The sequence below is a fragment of the Pogona vitticeps genome, chromosome 2, assembly GCF_051106095.1.
Source record: "Pogona vitticeps strain Pit_001003342236 chromosome 2, PviZW2.1, whole genome shotgun sequence".
Lineage (NCBI taxonomy): Eukaryota > Metazoa > Chordata > Lepidosauria > Squamata > Agamidae > Pogona > Pogona vitticeps.
In genome coordinates, this window is record NC_135784.1 from 65,287,861 (window position 1) to 65,312,420 (window position 24,560).

Here is a 24,560-nt window from a genome sequence, read left to right on the forward strand (position 1 = left end):
CAACATATATCTGGATAATAGAACTCTCCCATCACTCTTTGAAAACCCTGTAATTTGTTTCATCCACTTCCTTTCTTTGGTTGGGCAGTCGGTAGTAAACTCCAACTACCAAGTTCCCTTTTTTTGCCCCAACTTGATTGATCCAGATGCTCTTGATGGGACAGTCACTCTCCTCCTCTTGTATTTCTGTGCAGGAATGTGCATATTTGACATATACTGCAACTCCACCTCCCTTTTTATTCTCTCTGTTCTATTTGATCAGTTTATATCCCTCAATTGCTGTATTCCAGCCGTGGGAGTCATCCCACCAAGTTTCAGTTATTCCTATCAAGTCATACTTCCCCTCCTGAATTAAAATTTCCAGTTCTTCTTGTTTCCCATACTCCTGGCATTTGTATACAGGCACAAGAAGGTGTGTGATTTGTGGCCTGTTTGTCTTTGTACATTTTACAGGAGGCAGCAACAAAAACCATCCCAAAGAAAAGGAAATGCAAGAAAGCAAATTGGCTATCCAATGAGGACTGGATATGGAACAACTGATTGGTTCAAAATTGGGAAAGGAGTACAACAAAGCTGTATATTGTCCCCTGGCTTATTTAATTTATATGTAGAATACATCATGCGAAATGCTGGGCTGGAAGAATACCAAGCGGGAATTAAGATTGCCGGAAGAAATATCAACAACCTCAGATATGCAGATGATACCACTCTGATGACAGAAAGTGAGGAGGAATTAAAGAACCTCTTAATGAGGGTGAAAGAGGAGAGTGCAAAAAATGGTTTGAAACTCAACATCAAAAAAACTAAGATCATGGCCACCGGTCCCATCACCTCCTGGCAAATAGAAGGGGAAGATACAGTGGCAGTGATAGATTTAACTTTCTTAGGCTCCATGATCACTGCAGATGTGACAGCAGCCACAAAATCAAAAGACTTCTGCTTCTTGGGAGGAAAGCGATGACAAACCTCGACAGCATCTTAAAAAGCAGAGGCACCACCTTGTTGACAAAGGTCCGCATAGTCAAAGCTATGGTTTTTCCAGTAGTGATGTATGGAAGTGAGAGTTTGACCATAAAGAAAGCTGACCGCTGAAGAACTGAGGCTTTTGAATTGTGGTGCTGGAGGAGGCTCTTGACACTTTGTGAATGGACTGCAAGCAGATAAAACCTATCCATTCTGAAAGAAATCAACCCTGAGTGCTCACTGGAAGGACAGATCCTGAAGCCGAGGTTTCAATATTTTGGCCATCTCATGAGAAGAGAAAACTCCCTGGAAATTGGGAAAGAGTGAAGGCTTGAGGAGAAGGGGACAACAGAGGACGAAATGGTTGGACATTGTCACCGAAGCTACCAACATGAATTTGACCAAACTCATGTGAAGGCAGTGGAAGACAAGGGGGCCTGGCATGCTCTGGTCCATGGAGTCACGAAGAGTTGGACACGACTTAACGACTAAACAGCAACAACACATCATTTTGCAGAAATTATGGTTTCCCAAATCCATACCTAAAATGGACTTTCCACGACTCCACAATAAGCCACTCAGGAAGCTTAGACAGTTATAAAATGCATTCCTCTGTGTGTATTTTTTTAAATTCTGTATCCTGTGCAGGGAAGAGTCCCTCAAGGGATGAGTAAAATGCTCTTAAGTAAATAACTGCCAATTTCAGTACTTGTGAATCATGCATGTGCCATACTGCAGTTATTCTCGATTTATCAAAATTAAATTATTTTAAAAACCTATGGTTTGTGAATGTGAGATATTGTGCTTCTGTATCTATGATTCAAAATGCCAGGAAATGGCCCTCTATATCACGCCCACATTGCCAGCAGGAAAAAGGATGCCAAACTATACATAGCAAAGGGCAGTCTGAATGTTGACAGCAGCAGTCAAGATTGTCTACAGGATACTATTCACACTTGTTGAAAAAGAGATCTGACAATTGCTTTGTGCTTAGGTAAGAAGTGCTTAACTGATGAAAAAAGGAGTTAGCTTCTAGAATTTTCTCCTGTTTGGTGACACTGTGAATGGCAGTGCTATCTGCAGCAAGAAAGACTTGCACTTGATCAATGTGTGCAAAATTTGAAGGCTTTGGCTCTATTTTGAGACTGCCTAGTGTCCAAGTTAACTGGGAAAGCTCTGCAGATGTGCAAAACATAAAACTTTTTCACAGAGAGAAGAGCTGGAAGATGTAAGAAGAGTGAGCAGAGTTGTGATGCTGGCTTGACATTAGTACAAGAAACACATAGAGAAAACCTGGAAGCAATTGATCAGCGTAAGGCACAACTTCCAAAATGACGAGTACAGATAAATACGCTTCACCAACTATTTGCTTTCCTGCAGATCCAGAGATTGTTTGATACTGAAAAAGACGATTTTATCAATTAGCAAATTCAGCACACATATGCTAAGTACAGTATATAGAGCTGAATGTTGCAGGTATGATTGCCGAAATAAATCACCTTTGGCACCATATTTTCTCATATGAGGAAGTGAATCCCAGTAAGCGGATTGCTAAATGGACAGCTTTAGATTTGCTTTGGTCAGTGTTAAAGTGAAAACTGGAAAAAAAGTTTGATTAACTTTGTTGCAACATTAAGAATCTTTTTAACTGACAGTTGTGAAAGAAGTTTCTCAAAACTTAAATGAGAAAGTATCAGAGACCTACAATGAACCACAAAAGATTGAGTAACCTAGCAATACTGTAAATTGAGAGAGATATTTCAATGTAGATTTCAATACTGTTTTGAAAAAAATCCACAAATTAAAACTAGGTGTTTTTAAATAAATTTGAGTATACTAGCATTAAATGCATTTTTTTAATTACATCGGCATTTTCTTAAAATCCAACACAGGTGCTTGGGGGTAAGGGGTTAAATACTGGACTGCTAGGAGGGAGTGCTAATGGTCCACAGGTTAGGGAGCACAATTCTTACCTTGCCCCAGGTGCTGGCAACCCATGCTATGCCACTGCCTAAGCAGAACTTACTGAAAAAGATAATATTGCTAGGAAGTGAAGGGCAGTATGGAAAACAGCCTAATATGAGATGTTATTGATCAGAAAGATGTGAGTAGAGCTATTAATTATAAGACATTTTGTAGGTAATTAACTCATATAGTCACCACACATGAGAAGTGACTTGATGGCTCATAACATAATTGGAGATTAATTACCAGGCAGTTATATACTGATGAATGGAATGGTTGAAACTAATTACAGGATACATGCACCAAAGTTCAATTAACACCGCGGAAGACCATTCCCAGCCACAAAACAAAAAAACAGCAATTTCACAGTTTAAACAATTGAGAATATATATTCTCTGTTTTTTTAAAATATATTTTAAAATATTATTACAACCAGGCACAGAATCCCCTTTGCCAGCACAAATGCCTATTTGTTCAAGAAAGAGTTAAAAAGTTATCCTCCTGAAAGTCAGCTAATTGGGTCCTGACTAACTAGGTCAAATGTTTAGATTTCCCCTTTGAAGACATGTGTTGGGAGGCTTGTTTCAGAAATCATGAGAATGATTACTGGAAGCACTCAGGACTGGGAAAAACATAACTCCTCTGTGCTTTTGTAATTCATAAATGCTTTGAATATGCCTTACAAAACTATATCTGTGAAGATTCTCAGCCATCCAGATGATGTTATCTGGAAGGTGAGTCATGGAAACTGGACTTTTTTTTATTAGGTTGAAACGTTTTACTACTCATCCAAGTAGAAGAATCTACTTGGATGAGTAGTGAAACGTTTCAACCTAATAAGAAGTCCAGTTGCCATGACTCAACTTCCAATTCCCTGGAGATAACTGGTAAAATGTCCCTTTCTGGAAGACTGTTACTCCATTACTTCCTTTAAAAGCAAGCCTGTTATTTTTTTTTTAATTTAAAAATACTCCTTGTCTTTTGAGGATCAATATTTCAGACTCTATAGCCTGGATTCTTCCCCAATTAAAAAAAAGTGGATGAGACAAACCGTTATCTTTCCAGATAAGCAAGACTGGTCTTCTCAATTTGTATAGCTATGTTAAATCTGGAGATATTTACGGTAGCTTGTTTCTATGAGGGAGACCATGAGGGACATGGTCCTATGAGGGAATTGTAACTCAAAAAACTTTTGCCCAAGCTTCTCCAAATATGGTACATCAAGACCATATTGTCTGTGACATGTGTGCCAAATTTCATGTGGATCCGAAGTCCAGTTTAAAGTTGATTTTTTTGTTTGGGTTGCCCCCATTTTTAGAATTGTCTTGCAGAATGTTGGTTTGCTCTGCTACCATGCAGTCATTTGTTGTTGTTGTTTAGTCGTTAAGTCATGTCCAACTCTTTGTGACCCCATGGACAAGAGCACGCCAGGCCCTCCTGTCTTCCACTGGCTCCTGGAGTTTGGTCAAATTCATGTTGATAGCTTCAATGACACCGTCCAACCATCTCATCCTCTGTCATCCCCTTCTCCTCTTGCCCTCACACTTTCCCAATATCAGGGTCTTTTCCAGGGAGTCCTCTTCTCATGAGATGGCCAAAGTATTGGAGCACTCAGGGTTGATTCACTTCAAAATGAATAGGTTGCAGTCCAGGGGACTCTCAAGTGTCTCCTCCAGCACCACAATTCAAAAGCATCAATTCTCCGGTGGTCAACCTTCTTTATGGTCCAGACTATGCAGCTATAATAGAGTGCAATTCTTGACATAATGTACTGTATTGACATTATTTTAGACGATGACAAGCAAGTCTTTCCTCGGTGCAGAGGGCTGGGCCAAAAGCCACGACCTTCAAAACCTTCCCAGGCTTATCCCGAGATGTTTTTTTTAAAAGCTGTGTTCTTTACGTAAGAGGAGAAGCGGCAGGAAGTCCTCTGAGTCCGAACAGGCCAGTGACAAGAGTCGAGCAGACATGATCCCTCTCTCTCTCTTCCCCCCCCCCCACATCTTCCAGTACTATCACACTCTTTAGCCGCAGCGGAGAAAGTCCGGCGAGACTCTTTCGGTTAAGTTTTCTATATTGCACCGTCCTGGCCTGCAGCTTTGGCTCCCTTCTCCCAGCACTCCTCGCTTTGTCTCTCTACACCCCCCCTCCACTCCCCGCTTGGACTCTTCCGTCTCCCTCCTCTCGGGATGCTGTGGATTTTCCCACAGCGGGAGTTGGGGGGGTGAGGTGACGGCGCGGGCCCTAGAGAAATGTGTCACGTGGTCTTTCCTTCCTCCGGGTTGGGGCCAGAACCGGCTCGACCAGCGGCTCAAGGCGAGGAGGAATTCCGGCGGCCGGGCGGCGGCGGCGGGAGCGGCGGCTGCAGCCCGGTCGCTCGCCATGTCTACGAGGAAGCCGGTCGAAGGCGGAAGCGCGAAGCTGGCCGGTTCCCCGGAGGCGGAGGAGCCCGAGGAGTGCGCGCCCGGCCGGGGTTTGCCGCCGCCGCCGACGTCGCCGCTGCTGCCCTGGGACCGCTTCTCGGCCTGGTTGCACTGCGTGTGCGTGGTGGGCTTCGACCTGGAGCTGGGGCAGGCTGTGGAGGTGAGCGGGAGGTCCCCCGAGGGCCAGGTCGGGCAGCCCGCCCGGGGGAGCCCCTCCGAGGGCCCGGCGGGATGTCCTCCGGCGCCACCGCTCCCGCTTCGCAGCGGGGCAGGAAAGTCAGTGAGGTTGAGGAGGGGGAGCTCTGCTTTCTGCTCTCTCTCTCTCTCCACACAAGGCAGCCGCTTCCCCTAACTTTTGGGGCGCGCGGGGCCTGGGATGGAGCCGAGAGACCTTCGGGGCATCCGCCTGGGCGAGTGGACGGAGCCGGCTTGGTCCCTTGGTCCCCTGTGTGGGTTTCTCGCCCAGGGTGCTTGCGCTTGGATGCAAGGGGGCGCCGCCAAGCTATCGGTCGGCCTGGCAGGACCTGGATGACAGCCGCACATACTGTATCTGCTCTCGGCGGTGAGGGGGGCTTCGCTTCCTCCCTTTGTTTCCCTCCGTGGGAAGACAAGCAGGGCAGACCCAGGGGACGCCGCCTTTCCGAATCCGCAGCCCGTGGCGGGAAGGAGGAGGAGGAGGAGGCTCCGCCGGGGCCCTTGCTCGCTTGCTTGCTTGCTTGTTCAGCTGCCGTTTGCAAAGGCGCGGCGGTTCCGAGGAGAGAAGTCGCCTCGTTTCGAAAACGGAAAAGGCGGTGATTAGCAGTGAGGGCCACTTACTTCATCGAGAAATTGATAGTAAAAACAAACAAAAACGGTCTTGTAAGAAAAGGTCCTAAAAATTGCCTGAGAAGACACTGCTCCACCTGGTCCTCTCACCCACATTATCTTTCACTTTGACGTTTTCAGATTGATGGTTGAAATCCTGTTGCTTAGGGTAGTGTCTCCTTAGAGTAGGGCTGGTTGAACTCCTGGGGCTTTGGCAAGCCAACTCCTCCATAAATTTCATTGATTCAAATGAGCCGACTCTGGCTGTAGCATGCTTTAGCATACTGTACTGTACTGCACTAAGCAAGAAGATTCCGGCCAATGAATTGTAACATAAACTTATTAATATATTCTCGAAGGCTTTCACGGCCGGGATCTAATGGTTGTTGTGGGTTTTTCGGGCTCTTTGGCCGTGTTCTGAAGGTTGTTCTTCCTGACCTTTCGCCAGTCTCTGTGGCCAGCATCTTCAGAGGACAGCAACCTGTGCTCTGGTGTAGTTGGCTTGGGAGTGCAGTATTTATGGCTGTGATATAAGCTTTTGTCTTTTTCTGTAGATGGGTGATTAGTGTGTATTGTTGTGGGTGTATTGTTGTGCTAAGGGGAAGAGATTATCTGTTCCTGTGGTTGATGGGTGTCATTAGCTGGTCTTTTGTGTGTAGTGATCCCCTAGTTGCAGATTCGAGCATTAGGTCAGATACAATTTAATACATAAGTAGTTAATCCTAAATTTAATTATCCTGCTCTGTCTAAATATATAGAACAGAGCTGAGAATGTATTCTGATAATTTAGGGATCATGACTGTGTATTAACCATGCTTCTCATTCTTCCTGTAAGGTGCTCAATGTGACTTGTAGAGTTACTTAATAGTATTTTAACATCCCTGTCATTAAAGTTAACCTGAGAGTTAGGGTGACTTGACTGGTACAAGGCCCCACAATGAGATTCCTTCCTGAATCAACATAACATCTACAGTTGATGTAGCATTATAGGAGTACAGCAGGCCTGAAAATTTGAAAGTGATATGTATCAAATCTTCTGATACAAAAAGTGCAGGGGCAGCAGCTTGCAGATGGCCATGATTCTTTCCCATATCATTACTTATGTCTGCAGATATGTGTCTCCACACTCTCCGTGTTTACTGCAGAAAAAAAGGCCTGAAGAAGACACAAGTCTGAATAGCGTTCATGGATCAGAGTGGATCAAAGATGGAAGAGAAACAAATCTAGATTAAAACATTGCAGCTGAATTGTGGAGTAAATTAATTAGAGATACTGTAGTGTTTTTGGAAATTAGGTTTGAATGAAACAAATTAACTTTTGTAAGCCATTTTGATTGGACTAAAGTACCGCTTGAGTATAAGTGATTTAAATAAATATTTTAAAAAGCCAGTGTTATGTGGCATGAGCTGGAGTTTATTACAGCTAAACCAACCTATGATTTGTATAGCAGACGGAAGGATATGTTGGGAAGAATGAAAAGGATACCAATCTGTGTTTTTTATTTGTTACAGACCATGAAGGAAAATAGGGCAGTGAATCAGTCTATGCTGTGCAGCGATTTCAGTTGGGGTTAGGTTTCTTTGCAATACACATCTGACCTTGCTGTCCACATACTGTATGTCTTTTTGTTTCACACATTCTGTTTCTGCCCACCCTCCCCCCTTTACATTACCCATGAGAGTAATTTATAGGCCATACAGTCTCTGTGACCTAATCTATCATACTGGCATGGAATTTTCCCATGGTAATCTGTGGCACTTTATCATTATATCAGCAGACTAGAAATGAAGGACATTCTCATGCAGACGCTACTGGTTCTGAACTCCAGATATGTACGAGGCATACTTAAGAAATTATAGTTGGCCTCAGATTTTTCACTTTAAAGGGAAGATATCTAGTAAAAAATGGTCATTCAGTATTGAATATTGTTCTAGCTCTTGAAAGTTGTTCAGAGTGTGCAGAATTCTGACATGAGCCTACTAAATATGATGAACTAATATGAAAAACTTGTGAGTGTCTTGTGACTGTGCATTACATTTCCGAAGACCAAATCTATCCACGAAACAGGCTGTTTTCTGTAGTCTTCCATAGGAAAGTAAATAAGTGTTTCCCTTCTCTCATTGGAGCCTGCTGTTGTGTCAGTTTCCTTAGTATGATAAGAGTGGCTAATGTCACATCTGAATATATGAAATCAGGATTCAAATCCCTGGCCAGTTGTGAAGGTCACCGAGTAGCCTTTACATAACCCCACTCCCTGGCTCAGCCTAACCTCCCATATAGGGTTGTAGTGATAATTTTTTTTAAAGGGGAGAATTGCATGGATCCATTCTATTTCCTTGGACTACAATAGTAGGTGGAGATATAAATGCAGTAAATTAATAAGTATGCCAAATGTTGTGCATTGGGCTAAATCCAGTACTGCGTCAGTGCTAGGACACCACTGTGATGGAACTTCTTGTCTCTACCTGTTGGCCTTCATCTCTGTGTCACTTGAAAACTGTCTAATTCAGAGCTGAGTTTGAGGCACATGAGAGTGGAGTGGAGTGAGGAGATCATCACTGCCTGTTTCTTTGTGAAAAGCAGAAGCCTAACACTGTACTCTGCCTCTCATAGTTATGGACAGGCCTGAAAGTAATGCGTGTTTATCCAGTCATATGGTAGAGACAGACAGTGTTTAGAGAGAATGACATTTCCATGGATTCCCACCTCAGAGAAACATTTATATGGTCCTTGGGAGGTGTGCAAAGCTCAGCCCTCTGCTTGGGAAAGATCATATTGGTCATATTGGAGATACTGTACGGGGGAATTGTAGCTTAGTGGTAGTCGTTTGCTTAAGACCATTGTTCTAAAAAATGCAGTTCAAACTGAGGGATGCCTGATAAGCAGCTTTTCATCTCTTAACGGGAGGGAATTGCAAATTTTTAGCACCAAGTCAGTAAAATATTTAAATGACATCCTATATGAAACAGTTTTGTATCATTCTTTGTGGGCAAGAGCAAGGTTTCTGTATATGGACATACTGTATATACACAATAGGTTGGATTCAGAGCTGTCCATCCACAATTGAAAGGGCTCCTGTCACTTATGGGGGAGGGGGATAGGATCCTGTTGAATTCCCTTTTCAAAAACGAGAGAGGAACAGTGATTCTCAGTATCCCTGCCTTACCTGCTGCCGCCAAACTTCAGAGTATTTTTTAAAGGAGAACAGGGGCAGCTGGGGGATCCCTGTAGAATCATTCTTTCCTCTATAAATTGTAACAGGTTACTTATAATTCATACATATTTAGAAAAGTATATTCCTGTATTAATTGGAATAACAAAACTGTTAAGTGTATGGATCTTTTCACTGCAATTTTATTGTAGAAAAGTTAATGTATAAACTTTCCTCATATGTACAGTCGTGCCCTGCTTTACGATTGCCCTGCATTACGATGAATCAGCTTCACGACGACGTTTTTGCAATCGCTTTTGCGATCGCAAAATGATGGTCTAAATAGGGTTTTTTCGCTTTGTGATGATCGGTTCCCTGCTTCGGGAACCGATTCTTCGCAAAATGATGTTTTTTTAACAGCTGATCGGCGGTTTCAAAATGACCGCCAGATAATTAAAATGGCTCCCCGCTGTGTTTAGAGACGGATTCCTCGCTATACAGGCACCGGAAATGGCCGCCGTATGGAGGATCTTCGCTGGACAGTGAGTTTTTAGCCCATTGGAACGCATTGAACGGTTTTCAGTGTGTTTTAATGAACTTTCAATTTTTACTTTACGACATTTTCACTTAACAGCGATTTTCCTGGAACGGATTATCGCCATTAAGTGAGGCAGCATTGTGCAGTTAAAACTGAGGTTGTATCCCACATGTACAGTATATTTACTAGAATGGGTATCTTTAAAAAAATGGTTCTGTTCTGCTTTTTTTTTTCTCTATAACTACAGATCTAGGTGTTGGATTTTCACACATGACAGTAGATATGAAGATTTTACGTGTACAGTACAGGATAATGGGATATTCAGCTAAATACTAGTGGAAGGCACAGCTGTGCTGCCATAGTAAGGCAGGGGTGTCTGCTCACCATGGTGCAAATTGGGATTGCCACTGAGGAAATTGTGACATTTGCTAGTACTACAAAGGTCTGGATGCTTTGGAATGCAAGCAGAGAAACTATTAAAGTGCTCACGTTACGAATGACTGTGTGAGCATTTTGATGAAATAGATTACTGGTTAATACCTGTAGTTTCATATGTGAGTGTTCTTTTCTGGAAAATTTTGAATCACAAAATTTTCTGAAAATGACATGTAATTCCCTCAAACTGTTTAAATGTAAAATTTAAACGCACTGTAAATAGTTGACACATGCATTTTAGCAAATAATCATGCATATTACATGGTGACTGTTTACTTATCTACTTAGTGGTTTAACTTTCTTTCCACTAAAGTAGTTAGTTGTTAGCTCTTTAAAGATTCAGATGTTTTGCACAGTGATATTTCCTTTATATGCTGGATTCTTGTTAGATCTCTTTGTTAAAATAGGGAGCTGTCAGTTTTCAAAGTAAATACATTTAGCTGTAGCTGGCATAGATACATCTGGTTCTTTATCTAGGATTTCGTAGAATAATAGTATATCATGTAATGAGAACCTTATTTGTAAAATAAAATTCTTTTCAATAGTTATCCTCACTGGAATATTAAAATGCGGTAAAATCCATGGCTCACTTCGGACATTCTTTCAAATTTTGGAGGACTGAAATATGCTGTGTGCTTGTGTTTGTTATGTCATATGCCATCAAGTTGCTCTGAACAGATGATAACCCTAACAGAGTTCTGAAGGTGAGAGAGATGTTCAGGGAATGGTTTGCCATTGCCACCCCCATGAGGTTCCACGACTAAATGGGAATTTGAGCATAAGTCTCCTGAGAGTTAGTCTGACGCTAGTATACTAGGTCTTGCTTGTATGCTTCCACTTTTACTGTGTGTCCCTCCCTTACTTCTGTTCTAGTATTAGCTGTGATATGTGAATCAAGCAAACTTATCTCTAAAGCAGTGTCTAAATTATGATGTGTAAACATGGTTTGAAAGGATTTGCAAAACATTTATTGGAAGGGGGCACCAACCATTGTTACCTGACCTGAGGCGTTATGGCCAAGTATTGTTTAAAGCAGCGGTCCCCAACCTTTTAAGCCCCGCGGACTGGCCGGGGGAGGCGGGGCACTCCCCTGCACTCGTGTGCATGCGTGAAGGCATGTGTGTATGTGCTTGTGCGCATGCGCAAAGGGTGGCGCAGTGCTCATGTGGGCATGTGTGCTCTTGCGCAAAGGGCAGCGCAGCGCTCGTGCGGGTGCTTGTGCGGTTGCACACAGGCGCAAACAGGCTGTGAGGGGGGTGAGTGTGTGCGGGGATGGGGTGGGAGCTCTCTCTCCGCGGCCCAGTCCGGCTCAGGCCATGGACCGGCACAGGGCTGCGGACTGGGGGTTGGGGGGCCTCTGGTTTAAAGAGTTTAGAAGAGAACTGGCATGTGAAGACAAAACAGAGGAGGCTTTAATGCACTTATTCTTCTGTGATCTGCCTTTCCCCAGCATGATGCCATCCAGATGATTTGGCTTCATACCCCTCCCATCCCAGCAACACTAGCCATTATTTGGAAGTGATGAGAGTGTAATCTGTTTCATCAGGAATGTGCTATACTGGAAAAGCTCTTCTAGTTATGTTTTTTAGTTTGTTTTCTGGCTTGCCCATTCTGGGACAGAGAAGATGATTTTATGCAATGTGTGTAACCTACTTGAAGTCTTTGGGTTTGTGTGTGTTTCTCTTTTCCTCCTCTTGTGTGGCATCCACCCAGGTCATGAATATTAATGTGCTACCTGCATGTACCAATGAGAGTGCTAGAGAGGCGGAGTCACGAGATGTAAGGGTCTCAGCATGAGGAGGAGACTGGAGGATGGTGGATGTGGATTTGTGAAGGAGACAGATTGCTAAGCAAGGGCTGATGTGTAGTGAACCGATGAAGACCATTAAGTTCACAGCAAACGATGTTGGCTTAACCTTTATTCTTTGTTACAATAAACTTATTTCTGCTTTATATAAAATGACACATTGTCTGGACCTCTGTTATTAACATTGAAAGTTGTGAACCACTGGTGGCAGGTGAACAGCTTGTGGCGCGAGCCTTTGTTTGGTGAAACAAGCAAGGGACGCATGGGGAACGCAATCTCTTGCTTCAGTTTTTACTCGATAAAGCTATGGCTGTCCCAACCAGGATTTATAGTTAACATTACTTAATGGTTAATTAAAAGCTAACTTTGAAAATGACATTTTCATAATTGTTTGATATTAAGTAATTTGAAAGTATAGTTCAAGAAAACTCTTTTTTTCCTTGCAGTGCAGGGAGAGTAGAGGAAAGGAGGTATGTGCAAGCCCAGTGTTCTTTATGGCATGTTACAATCAAAACCATGAGTTGCCGTAAGGATGGCATAGCATCAGTTGAAAGTAAATCACAATATGAGAAAGGCTAAATTAGCTATAACATACAGTTCATCTGGTTCAAGTTGCCTGAATACTCTCCCGGATTTGAAAATGTTCAAGTAGCATATAACAAAATAAAATGGGCAGTGCACAAATATGCAGTACAATATACTCGTTGAGTAAATACAGCACAATAATTAACATCCTGTATTTACATGATCAGTGAACAGGTAATTTATAAGGAAAGACTTGCATGTGCCTAAAATTAAAAGTTGCAGGAATGTGTCGTATCTCTGAGAGATGTATGTTCCAGGCACCACAATGGTTCCTAAGAATTATTTATGTTTCAGGTATTATTTACAAGAGCAAGGCATTCTGATACATTGATCTTTACTGTGGATAATGTATGCAGGAGGAAAGAGCTTTCCGTAAAAATCAAATATTACTTAAGTAGTGGGGTTTGTTCCAGAAGTTTCCAACATGTTGTTGCTACTGTTCTGTATCAGACTGGGCTTGAATTTTGCAAATTCTTATAAATATTCAACAGGATGAAGTTTAGGGACCATTGGTCAGAAAAAACGCCTTGGATGGATGGATGCAAATAATCTAAAGTGTGATATGTATTGTTTGTGAAGTTTGTGGATTATAACTGCTGATTACAAATACAGTATAACCATCACCATATGAGAATAATTAAAATGCATGCAAGCGAGTGCCTAGCACTTCATAGAACTTACAATTATCAAATTACTGTACTTTTCCCAACTAATGCAAGCTTTATAATTTTCAGGTAATATACCCTCAGCATGCAAAGCTTACAGATAAAGAGGTGAGTACAAGTTTCAAGAGACTTTTATAAAGTACCTTTCCCTTTCAAAATATAACTTTTATTTTTCTTCCCTAGAAAACCAATATTTGCTATTTGTCTTTCCCAGATTCCAATTCAGGTAATTATTTATTAGATATGCATGTTGTGTATTGATGTAAAATGAAATACTGCTGCTTAAGTTGTGTGCCATTAGTATTTTTATTCCGGTTAATGTTATGTATTAATAAGTGGAATAGGAGGCGTATGATAAAAAATATGCTGTATATATACCTGTTTGTCCCACCTGAGGCATGTAGAGAATTGAGAATAACAATGTGCCGTATGTACAAACAACAGTTGAGGGAGAATTAGGTCGTTGAATTGCTGGAAATGATTATTCCTCTGCTTAGATTTAGAAGTGCTGCACCTGGTATATATTAAAAGAAATTTCTTTAAATATTGGGAACATGGAATTATAAATGGTGACAGAAATTATGTACATGGTGTGTATCTTCTGATGTTTTGTTTCCTAGAACATGTAAAGTTTACTGGAGTCATGTTTTCTCAAAGAAATTCAAAGCCCTTTTCCTAAATTTTTAGTTTATTTTAAAGAAATAGACTTTTAGCCTTTTAATTTATCGAAGTATGCATAAAAGTCATATTACTGCTTCTGTTACGAAGGGATGGCCAAGTTTCTATGATGTGTGCATCTACAGTATTCTCAACTTAATTAACATTCTGCAACCAAAAGAGAAAACAGGTAGTGCATTGAATTATAATTTTGCTACAGATAGTGACCAAAATCTTGTTGCTGAGCATAGTACTGTAAATCATACAAAGGTAGATCCTACAGTGGGGATTTAGTGATTCTGGTCCTCTATAAACTTGGTTGATTCAGTGGGCCCATATTAGTGCTGTTTACTACACTAACAGGATTTTGGCCAGTAAATGAGAAGTAAGTTGAGCCTGAATGATGAGAAGGTTGATAGTATTGCATTTCACACCAAAAAACAGCATCTACCATCACAGTGCTTACACTTGCAGCCAAATAAGGTTGGTTTCTTCCTTTTCCCTTCCTTTTAAAGATAAGATTGTATCTGTACCTTTTTTTCGTCTCCCTCCCATTAAGGTTCTCTTGGTTCTAGAATGCTCCAAACAACCTTTCAAGAGGGTTGGGGGAAGCTACTGAACTTTTTCATCGTGCTGTAGGCTTGCTGGAATTTGGAACATTGTGCAACCACTGCAAGATTTCTCTGTCTAACTTTCAGCTGTTCCTTTCCACTTTATAAGTCCTATAAGACACAACCTACAGTGTTCAGTAGCTGTCTCCACAGTACCCCAAATAAACTTTTCAGAGGACATGCAAACGTTGAAGAAATGAGGAAGGGAAGAGCTTGTTCTGCTGGCTGTATGCAACAATGGTTGTTGCTAATGAATGTTATGAAACAATACACTTACTGACATTTTAAAAATTTGAAAAGAAACAAAACAATGGGAATTTTTTCAGCTCACATTGTTGTTTCAGTGTGCTTAACACTGGTTGGATTGTCCCCAACATGTTAAGTTTTGTATGTAGGGGGTGAACTACTTTCCCAGTATAAATTTATCAATGGAGATTTATGCCAGGCTATCCAATATGTTTTCATCCCATGGCTTTTCATAAAGTAATCAAATAACTTAATTGCTGCATTTGACTACAAAACATCAAGGTGTATTGAAAACATTTTAGACTAGAAGAAAAAAGTGGGATCTGTCACCTTCTGTTCAGATAAAGCCGGGACTGGTACATACTCTGTATGTGCATTGGTTCACACATAACAAGAAGGCAGGATTGATGCTGGTTGCCTGATTGTTTCCTGCTGGATGCTCTTGCCATCGGGAGTGACTAAATAAACTAGGAAGCTCCCTTTTGTGCTTTGTTTAGTGTCGTATCTGAATCAGGATCTCCAGTGTTGTTGTCCTAACAAGCCATAAGCCAAGAACAAATATTTCTTCACTTGCTTGTTTTCAATAAGAATTCTCCAGAATCCTCTCTTACTGTTACATACAAACCAGCAAATTCTTTTTCTGCCCAGAGAGAAAAGTAATATTGGTAATATTTGCTATGGTATGTTGCAGCCCGTGCCCAGTAGGAAATCATGCGGTTGTGCTCAGGCTACCCCAGCAGAAAATAGCAAGCCTACAGCATCCTTTCAAAGCCCTTGGTTTTTCTCCAAGGGCTGTGATTACTCTGCATGTATCATCCCCAAATGATGGTACAATGCTTGATCTCTTCAGTTGGGATTAGTTTAGTTTTTAAAATCCTCAGTATGTCCTGGCAAGTGCCTGCTGAGAACACAGAGGTTATAATATTTTCATCAGACATATTTTGAGTTCAACATAATATATGTTTTTTTCCCCTCCTCTTTCCTTTTTTGGCCTAGGATGCCTTGGAGACACACAGTTTTGTTTTAGGTTTCGGCAATCTTCTAGCAGAAAGCTTTCGTGGCATTGTCTCCTGGACCAGTTTGACAGAGATCTACCCATTTGCTTGAAGGTTGGAAAAGTAATTTGTGGTCGTTTCGACCAGATAGGCGGGGTATAAATAGAATAAATAAATAATAAATAATTTGTTCTCTTTTGGCCAAAGATGGCAGTGTTTTTTTCCCCTCTTTCTGATATATTTGGATCTCTTGTCTTCAGGGAACATTGTCGGCCAGTCAGCCTTTGGTTATTGCAAAGAATTCGAGAAAGACACTAGGGTTAACATTAGTTTGCGTCTCAGTTGGACATAGAACATTACTGAAATTTACCAATGGCAGCAAAATATGGAAGCTTATATGAAAATTTTGCAGCTGTTGCTGTTGACTATTGGTAAATAGCCCAGTAAGAAACTCGGTATTAAAATCTTAGTGGTTTGAATACTGAATGTAATAATTTGGAAGATTTTTTAAAATTTTAAATACATATAAAACATCAAGCTAGATGGGGAGAAAAACATCAATTTTAGTTTGAATCAAATAATGTTATTTATTTCTTAGTAAGCTTGCTAACAAATTTAAGTAGAATGGTCTTTATTCATAGTACATCAGAATTGCTACAGTACAGAAGTCAGAATCCTATTAGGGCTTAAGGGCATGAATGTAATTGCATAAATTGTGATGGAAAATTGTTACTAATTAACAAGTTGCCACTTGCATTTCTGGTTGTGTGGCAGCCACACAATTTGGTGTGCAGTAAATATTAGCCACCATGATGTATGCAGTTATGCTTTTGGTGGCATAAATCTACAGTAGAATTCTGATAAGAGATTGTGTAAAATAAAGCATAATTAAGCAGCAGTTCTACTAAACCACACACACTTTCTTTCCGTCATTTGTTCGATGCAACATCTAGGTGTTGGGAGCTGAATTTACACTGACATAGATAATAGTAATGAAAATTATAATTATCAGGAACTGACAATTTTTTTGAGAACATGTGATAAAGGCATTCATAAGGAACAAATGTGCGATCATCTAAATTTTCAGCCTTGTCCTATAAGTATGAAGCATTATGGAATATTTTTGCTTTTCTTTACAGAGGGATCCTGCATATTATTATGGTTATGTGTATTTCAGACAAGTGCAAGACAAAGCATTAAAAAGAGGTTACTTCCAAAAGGTAATTTTCATTTTAGGAAGAGTAATTATAGTGGCTTAGAACAATATTCAGAAGTAATAGTAATACTTGCAGTACAGCATGGCTGAAATTGTGTTAATACATAAGTAAAAACAAGTAAAAAAATCAGTTTAAATGCAGATTGTGTTATTAGTTGGCAGTTTTACTGTTGGTACATTTTTAAAGCCACCAACATACAAAGTTCCAGGCAAAAGTTAGCAAAAAAAAAAAGGATCTGGAACACTGCAGGAGGAAAAAGCATATGGAAGGGAGTTCAACTAGCTTTCAGAGACACTTTTCATTGCAACCTTGTATGAATTTCACCTTGTGCCCTGCTGAATGATTATAGAAATATTGCGCCATCCAGTTTTTGAATTTTTATGAGTTGACTCTATCTTTGTCATTTTCACTGTTTTTGTCTTGGTTTGTCTGATTTTATCAATTGTTCACAGCCCAGAATAGTGCATTACACTAATGGGGAGGTGTATAAATCAATTCAATTCAATCAAGCAATCAATAATTAAACATGGATTTATTTATTTGTTTCTCCTGTCCAAGTCTTTAGTTCTCATCAGCAAGCTGCCTTATATCCACTTTTTTCATACTGTGCTTGGACAAATTGCACCTGAATATTTTGAGAAGAATGATCCTTATTTGGAAGCAGGTTCGTAATAACTGACTGTGTATTTTTCAAAGGTTCATATTGTTAAATGTATAGTACATTTGTACTAACCTAGAATTTCTGGTAAAAGAAGAATGCCATGAATCTGTGGTTTCCAAATCAGAACATCAGTAAAGATTTGTAGGTCTTTAGGGTACTTGTATGTAGGCTGGCAGGGAGTAATTGGGTAGCAAATAGAGGGAGTGGCCTAGTTGGTTTGATATCATCAGATGGATAAGATTAAACATGGTGACAGTTTATTGTGTGACAGTGATGCTGGTAAAGAGATCTTTCTTCTCTACTCCTGTTGGATCCACTCATCATCCTCCAGAGCTCTCTTGCATGGTTAAAGCCTCTTGTTTATAAGCCCTGGAATGCAGCAGCTTGAATCCTGTTAGTTATCTGCTGTGGATGATCTGTTTGGAGATTATGCAGATTAAGCAGTTTTTTGTATCTGTGACGACATAGATGCTGCTTTTGACAGAGTCTGGCCGTGCTGTTACCTTTCACTTTGTAGACTTAAAGGACATGGACAAAGTGCTTACTTGTAGTCCTGGCTTGTGGACATTAATAAGAGTTTGCCATCCTTGGGCAAGATGTTGGATTATGTGGTAGCCCCTTTCTTCCAGGAAATGTTGGATGCTGCTAATTTCAGACCAAGTTATGAGTCTTTGTTAACATGATTGATGATGTATGTGAAGGAACACGTCATCAATCATGTTAACAATCGTGTGTTGGTTTTTCTGTACTTCTCAGTAGCTTTTGATACCACTCCTCATGGTATGCTCTTGGATCACTTATCTGGGTTGGATTTAAATGGCATGGTCTTACAGCGAGTGGTTCTTGTCCCTATCTGGAGTGGATTGATATTGTGCTAGGAACATGCAGTTTGGACTATTGCACAGTGTTTTATGTGTTAGTGGGGAAAAATGATTGGGCCATATGATACCCGTTCCACATTTGTTCCTGGTTTCAGAGTTCATTTTAAGGTGCTGGCTTAAAAAAATTTAATGTATACCTTACCTTTGTTGGTTTTATATCTCTAGAAAGAAAAGGCACTTTACAATAAATTACAAATACAATACAGTGGTGCCTCGCATAGCGAGGTTAATCCGTTCCGGATTAACCTTCGCTATAGCGAAACATCGCTGAACGGGACAGGGAAAGCCATTGGAACGCATTAAACATCGTTTAATGCGTTCCAAAAGGCTCCTTTACTCACCGTTCAGCGAAGTTTCCTATGGTCGGCAGCCATTTTCGCGCCCTCGTTAAGCGAGGGGAGGGCGCGAAAACGCTGCGCGCGGCCATTTTGGGGCTTCCGGCGGCCATTTTGTCCACCGAACAGCTGATCGTCGGGGCTTCGTTTTGCGAAGATCGGTAAGTGAAACGCTTACCGATCTTCGCAAAGTGAGTTTCGCCCTATCTAAAAGTCGTTGAGCGATCGCATTAGCGATCCCAAAAAAGGGATCGCTATGCGATTTCGCCGTTGTATGGTGCGCTCGTTAAGCGAGGCACCACTGTATAGAACAAGTATAATTAAAAACACATCAGTAAAAAGGAACAACATCTCTGTAGGAAAATTTAAGTGCCAGAGTCCTGCTTGAATTAAACTCTCTTTGTGCCTAGGATTTTACTACAGTCTGGGCTTGAAATGTTTATTGTTGGTTTATATTAATATTATTTTTGTTGTTTTATTAATAGTATATTATTGTGTATGTTTCTATTGCATCAGTTGCCTTGTAAATGGATGTTTTATCTTTTTGGGCAGCTCAGATGTTTACAAACAAAAACAGATTGAATTTTGTTGGTAGAGCTCTTTAACCCTCCTCCATTCTGCTGGGTCATCTTGGCCCACCAAAGTCATGCTTTTTCCATAATTGTATTCAGAACTAGACAGCATAGATGCTTCACAACATTGTCACCTGAAGAGTTGAAAATAAGGTCCTTGGGTTTCAAGCATCATATACTTTTTAAAAAATAAAATAAAAACAGACAAGTAAGAGCTGAGAGCTGCACTTGCACAGGGGGCATGTTGCGCCCCCCCATGAGCGTGGGGGGTATCCCTGCCCCCCTGTGCACAGAGTGCACCCCCCAAACCAGTCCACGGTCTCAAAAATGCCCTCACATAGAGAGCATTACCGTAGTCTATTCTTTAGATTACAAGCACATGGACCAGCGTGGTGAGCGCCCCCACATCTAGATAGGGACGCAGCTGGGAGATCCGCCAAAGATGTAAATGGGCAGATCAAACCACGGATGCTACCTGGATCTCCATGGTAAGCACCAGTTCAAGATGGACCCCCAAACTGTGAACCACATTTTTTGTGGTGAGAGTCGTTCCCCACTGAAGAGAGGGAGTTCCCCAAACCACTGACATTGGGAACACCCACCCGCAAGACCTCTGTCTTATCAGGGTTCAACCTCATACCATTCAACTTCATCCATTGTAGGACAGTCTCCAGGCAGCGTTCAAGGGATGGAACAGCATCCACTGTAGATGGAATAAAGGAGGTGTAGAGCTGGGTGTCATCAGCATATTTGTGACATGAAGCTCCACATCCCTGGATGACACACACACGCACAGACACACAGACACAAACAGACACAGAGAGCCTCATATATATGTTAAACAGCATTAGGGAGATGATCGAACCCTGCAGTACCCTGCAATTGAGGGACCATAGGGCTGATACATTCTCCCCAAGCTGAACTCTCTGGAGCCAACTCTCCAAGAAGGACCAGAGCCAAGCGAGAGCAAGGACACCAGTCCCCAACTCGGAGAGCCTTTCCAGGAGGATACCGTGGTCAACGGTATCAAAGGCAGCCGCGATATCAAGGAGAACCAACAAGGATGTTCCCCCCCCTGTCAGCTTCCCTAAGTAGGTCATCCAGCAGGGCAACCAATGCCATCTCCGTGCCATGGCAGAGCCTGAAGCTGATTGGCCGCCACCCTCTCAACTAACTTGCTGAGGAAAAAAACATTGGTGAACGGGCCTATAATTGCCAGTGTTGTCCTCTGCCAAGCTGGAGTTGCATTTTGGTTCCAGCCAAAACTATCTACAAAATGTCCTGTGCAATTTTGGGGTGGACCATCATGCCAAGAAGCCAAAGTGATGCACTCTGGTTGTCATTAGTTTGGTTCCATTTGAAGGTTGGGTGGGAGATACTGGCATTTGCAGTGAGTTTAGGAAATATAAGACATGTAAATGTAGCATTATAGTTTTTTTGACTGTGGTGTTTTATGTTCAAAACTGGTTAATACTGATAACTGTTTTTAAGCTTGCAGTGATATTGATCGATGGCCACCACCAATCCCAGGGAAAACACTACTTTTGCCCATTATGGGCATTGTAATTAAGGTAAAATTAAAACTCCTGGTTTTGTTGTTTGAGTTCAGACAATTGTTCCTTGATTTTATTGTTTATCTTGTGTGTAACAGTGTCAAGGACCTCTTATTCAAAACCATAGTCCTATACATATACCTCAGCCAGAATCTTGTTAATCTTCACTTAAGGTTTAAGTACCTTATTGCAGCTAATTTTTGGCTGACTGATCAGATGCCAAGACATGGCTCAGTTGTGCACCCCACCACCTCATCAGTTAGTTGGAATTAGCTGTAGCAAGTAATGTAAGCCTCCTTCAACTGTTCATAGGATTCTGGTCATTGATTTCATACTTATAAGAGAAGGAAGAAACAAATATTTCCAAAGAGAGAGTGAGTGAGTGAATGTTTGTGTGTATAAAATTTGCAGTGCTAAGACGGTCAACAACTTGATATTTTTCTGTTTGACTCTTCAATTAAAAGTAGCATTGTTTCCCCTTCTTCCTCAAATGGAGCCAACCACTGTAGGGTGAGCTAAATTTTAGCACATTTAAAATTCAGTTCATTCAAGTGCAGATTATTTAAATGCATGCTTTATACCACTGGTTCTTAACCTTGGGTTACTCAGGAGTTTTGGACTGCAACTCCCAGAAGCCTTCACCACCAACTGTGCTGGCTGGGGTTTCTGGGAGTTGCAGTTCAAAAACATCCGAGTAACAAAGGTTAAGAACCACTGCTTTATATTGTCTGACAGTGAAGTTTGGCTGGATCATGTTGTACACTGTCATTTGTATTCATACTAACAGCATGGTCCAGTATTGGAATTGCTGATTTGGGCTAAGCTCTGCAGGTCTTTTTCCATAAGGGGATGAAGCAGCTGTGTTTTTCCTTTACTTTCCCCCAAAAGTTTGTTTCACAGAAGATAAAAGCTGTCTCTCATTTTAAAGAGTTGAATGGAAAAAAAGTTACACCAACTCCAAGTTCTTCTTTGCGGGCTGACCTGGGCTGATTAATAACACAGATAAGTTTTGTGCCTGCACAGAACTCATTGCAGGATCTTCTAGAGCTGAACAGCTTTGGGAAGGCACCCTGTCTCTCCCCTCTCCTATGTGCAAAAGTGTGCCTTAGCACCTGTTGTAGTCAGTTGCTTTTCATCCACCATACAAGCAGCTTTGAAGGAAGGCTTCTCTGAAGATTTCTGGGTGTTTGCTGAACAATGTGGTTTCTTTGATTTTTTCCATATTTTTCCTCTGGTTCTCAGCTTCTTTCTTGTTATCCTAAAAAAAGTCCCTCCATGCTATTCTCATTGTTTTTGGTCTATATGACTCTTTTCAAAAAAGACTATCATCTGTGGGGAGAATATCCCCTTCTTAGACAGGCACACTTTCTTGAGTGAGGGATGTTCCTCTCTTCAGCACCAAGCCGACATTCTGACACTCAGACATGAAAAGACTGTTCATCACATTCTGGTGTTTGATATTATATCTTGGTACCATCATGATTGCTTGTGTCTCTTGTTATGTACCAACTCATACAACTGGTACACACGGAGGGATACAAGGAACAATGTATTAACGAATGGCAATTCACTGCTGCACTTTATATTGACCCAGCCAACTAGTATGATTCTGGCCAATGTTTAATTCTATCTAGGCTACTAATCTGAAGTATTATGTCTCTTCCATAAGGTGCGGATTCCTACATGCCATGACAAGCCTGGAACAACCCAAGTGTTACAGTCCACACACCAGGTAATTCACCAGCCATGTACTACTTCCTTGAAACAAGAGACTGGCATTAATGTTTCATTTCTAGACATGTCAGTCTATACTTGCAAGGGAGTGTGTATTCTGTGGAGTCACAGTAAAGCAGCATGTACGAAAAAATAGCAGGCCAATCTGAAAGTGGAAACTTTGGCAAATGCTTTTGCAAAAGTAACTTACAGTAAGCATTATTTCATGTTGCCTTCTTTACCAAAACAAAATCCCTGTTGAGCTATACTGTAAAAGGTGCGGAGGAGCATGTTAGCCCTGCCCCTTCCATCTTCTCTTAAAAACTCACCCCTTTCCACATCTTTCTTTTTGCCTGCTTTTTCCCACTCTCTTCTTGCTGCTTTTCTTCTTCCCTGTCTCATTGCTGTACAAGACATCCTATCTTAGTAACATTTAACTTACCAAACCATTTTTACATGCATTCCACTAGTTTTGGATGCCAGTTAATTTACCAGTAGGACAGGAATGGTGAAATTCTGTAGCTTGTTCCTTTCGTATTCCCAGATAGTTTTCTGTATTGCTTTGTCAAATCAAGTATAATTGGGTTCGTTGTGTACCATCAAATAAGACGTACTGTAACTTACAACGTCCGTAAAGGGTTTTCAATGTAATTGAGATATTTAAGGAGTTTTTTGCCAATTCCAACCTCCAGTGAGTTTGTATGGCAGAGCCAGGGAATCAAGCACAGGTCTCTTGAGTCCTAAGCTATTATTCTATCCACTGTACTACACTTGGTAATTAGATTTTCCCTCCCCCAAGCGTGCACTGTGTGGGGATTCAGACATTTCTCTGGAATTAGAAATGTAGACAATGTAGGAAGATACAGTTATGATAGCTATAAAGGCAGCCAGGCATTTTTGTAAACAAATATTACTCTCTGTGGAGAACCAAGTGATTGGCAACCTACATTGTTCTTTCATAGGTTCAGCATAAGAGGTCATAGTTGTTAAATTTGCCTGGTGCACACTGTTTTGGGGTAAATTAGTTCTAGTTTTATTTTTGGTAGAAACCAGTTTTTACCAGCTGGAGCCCGATATAGGAGTTAGAATTTAAAAATTTAGAGCAAAGTCATTTGTTTTAAACACAAGCACTGAACAGGGTTTACAGTACCCTCCATACAAAATTTACCTTCTGCTTGCTTCTAGTTCACTCAGCTTTTTACTTTGTTGTCTGCCAGTGTTCCAATCAAAAGCTGTTGTTTTTTCAGGTGGATACACAGGTTTCCATTGCTTTACCTACAGTCCATGAAGTAGATCTCTTCAGGTAAAAATTTTTAACCATCTTTCCAAAATTCTGAAGCTGACACAGCCCATCCGAGCTGGTTTCAGGAGGGTTTTAATTGCTGAGCTTGCAAAGATGTATTAAATATAAGAGACATATTTGCTGACAGTCTCTTATCAAACATGTTGATGGAGTGTGTGTTTATAGCCATTATTGTAAGTTATGCAATCTCTGTAAGTTATGGATGACAATAATGTCAAGATACTGTTTTAAGGAAAAAAGGAGTGGAGTGGTCATTCCTTCTGAGTAAGCAGAGAAAGTACAGTAGATGCCCATAGATAGTAAAAGAGACCTTTCAACACGTAATTGTAAAATAAACACCTGTTGCAGGCTACCATTGTAGGGTTTGGAAATTGCATTGTACTTGTGCTCTCCTCATGTCTGTGGTCCACACTCTTTGAGTCATATGCAAAGAGCTTTTTACTTCGTTTATAAACTCTTCATGTTGCTGCCAGTGATTCG

At 41.0% G+C, this 24,560-nt stretch overlaps 1 protein-coding gene across 1 annotated transcript in view; it reads left to right on the forward strand.

Annotated features, from left to right (window-relative positions):
* The first annotated feature begins 5,183 nt into the window (after positions 1 to 5,183).
* The window catches only part of DENND6A (DENN domain containing 6A), a 40,536-nt gene continuing 21,159 nt past the window's right edge, over positions 5,184 to 24,560 (forward strand). The window contains exons 1-9 of the mRNA XM_072989606.2: positions 5,184 to 5,511; positions 13,406 to 13,444; positions 13,520 to 13,562; positions 15,847 to 15,959; positions 16,985 to 17,065; positions 17,621 to 17,726; positions 21,003 to 21,082; positions 22,734 to 22,796; positions 24,025 to 24,080. Of these exons, the coding sequence (XP_072845707.2) occupies positions 5,311 to 5,511; positions 13,406 to 13,444; positions 13,520 to 13,562; positions 15,847 to 15,959; positions 16,985 to 17,065; positions 17,621 to 17,726; positions 21,003 to 21,082; positions 22,734 to 22,796; positions 24,025 to 24,080 (782 nt within the window). The 5' untranslated portion in view covers positions 5,184 to 5,310. The remainder of the gene's footprint in view (positions 5,512 to 13,405; positions 13,445 to 13,519; positions 13,563 to 15,846; positions 15,960 to 16,984; positions 17,066 to 17,620; positions 17,727 to 21,002; positions 21,083 to 22,733; positions 22,797 to 24,024; positions 24,081 to 24,560) is intronic.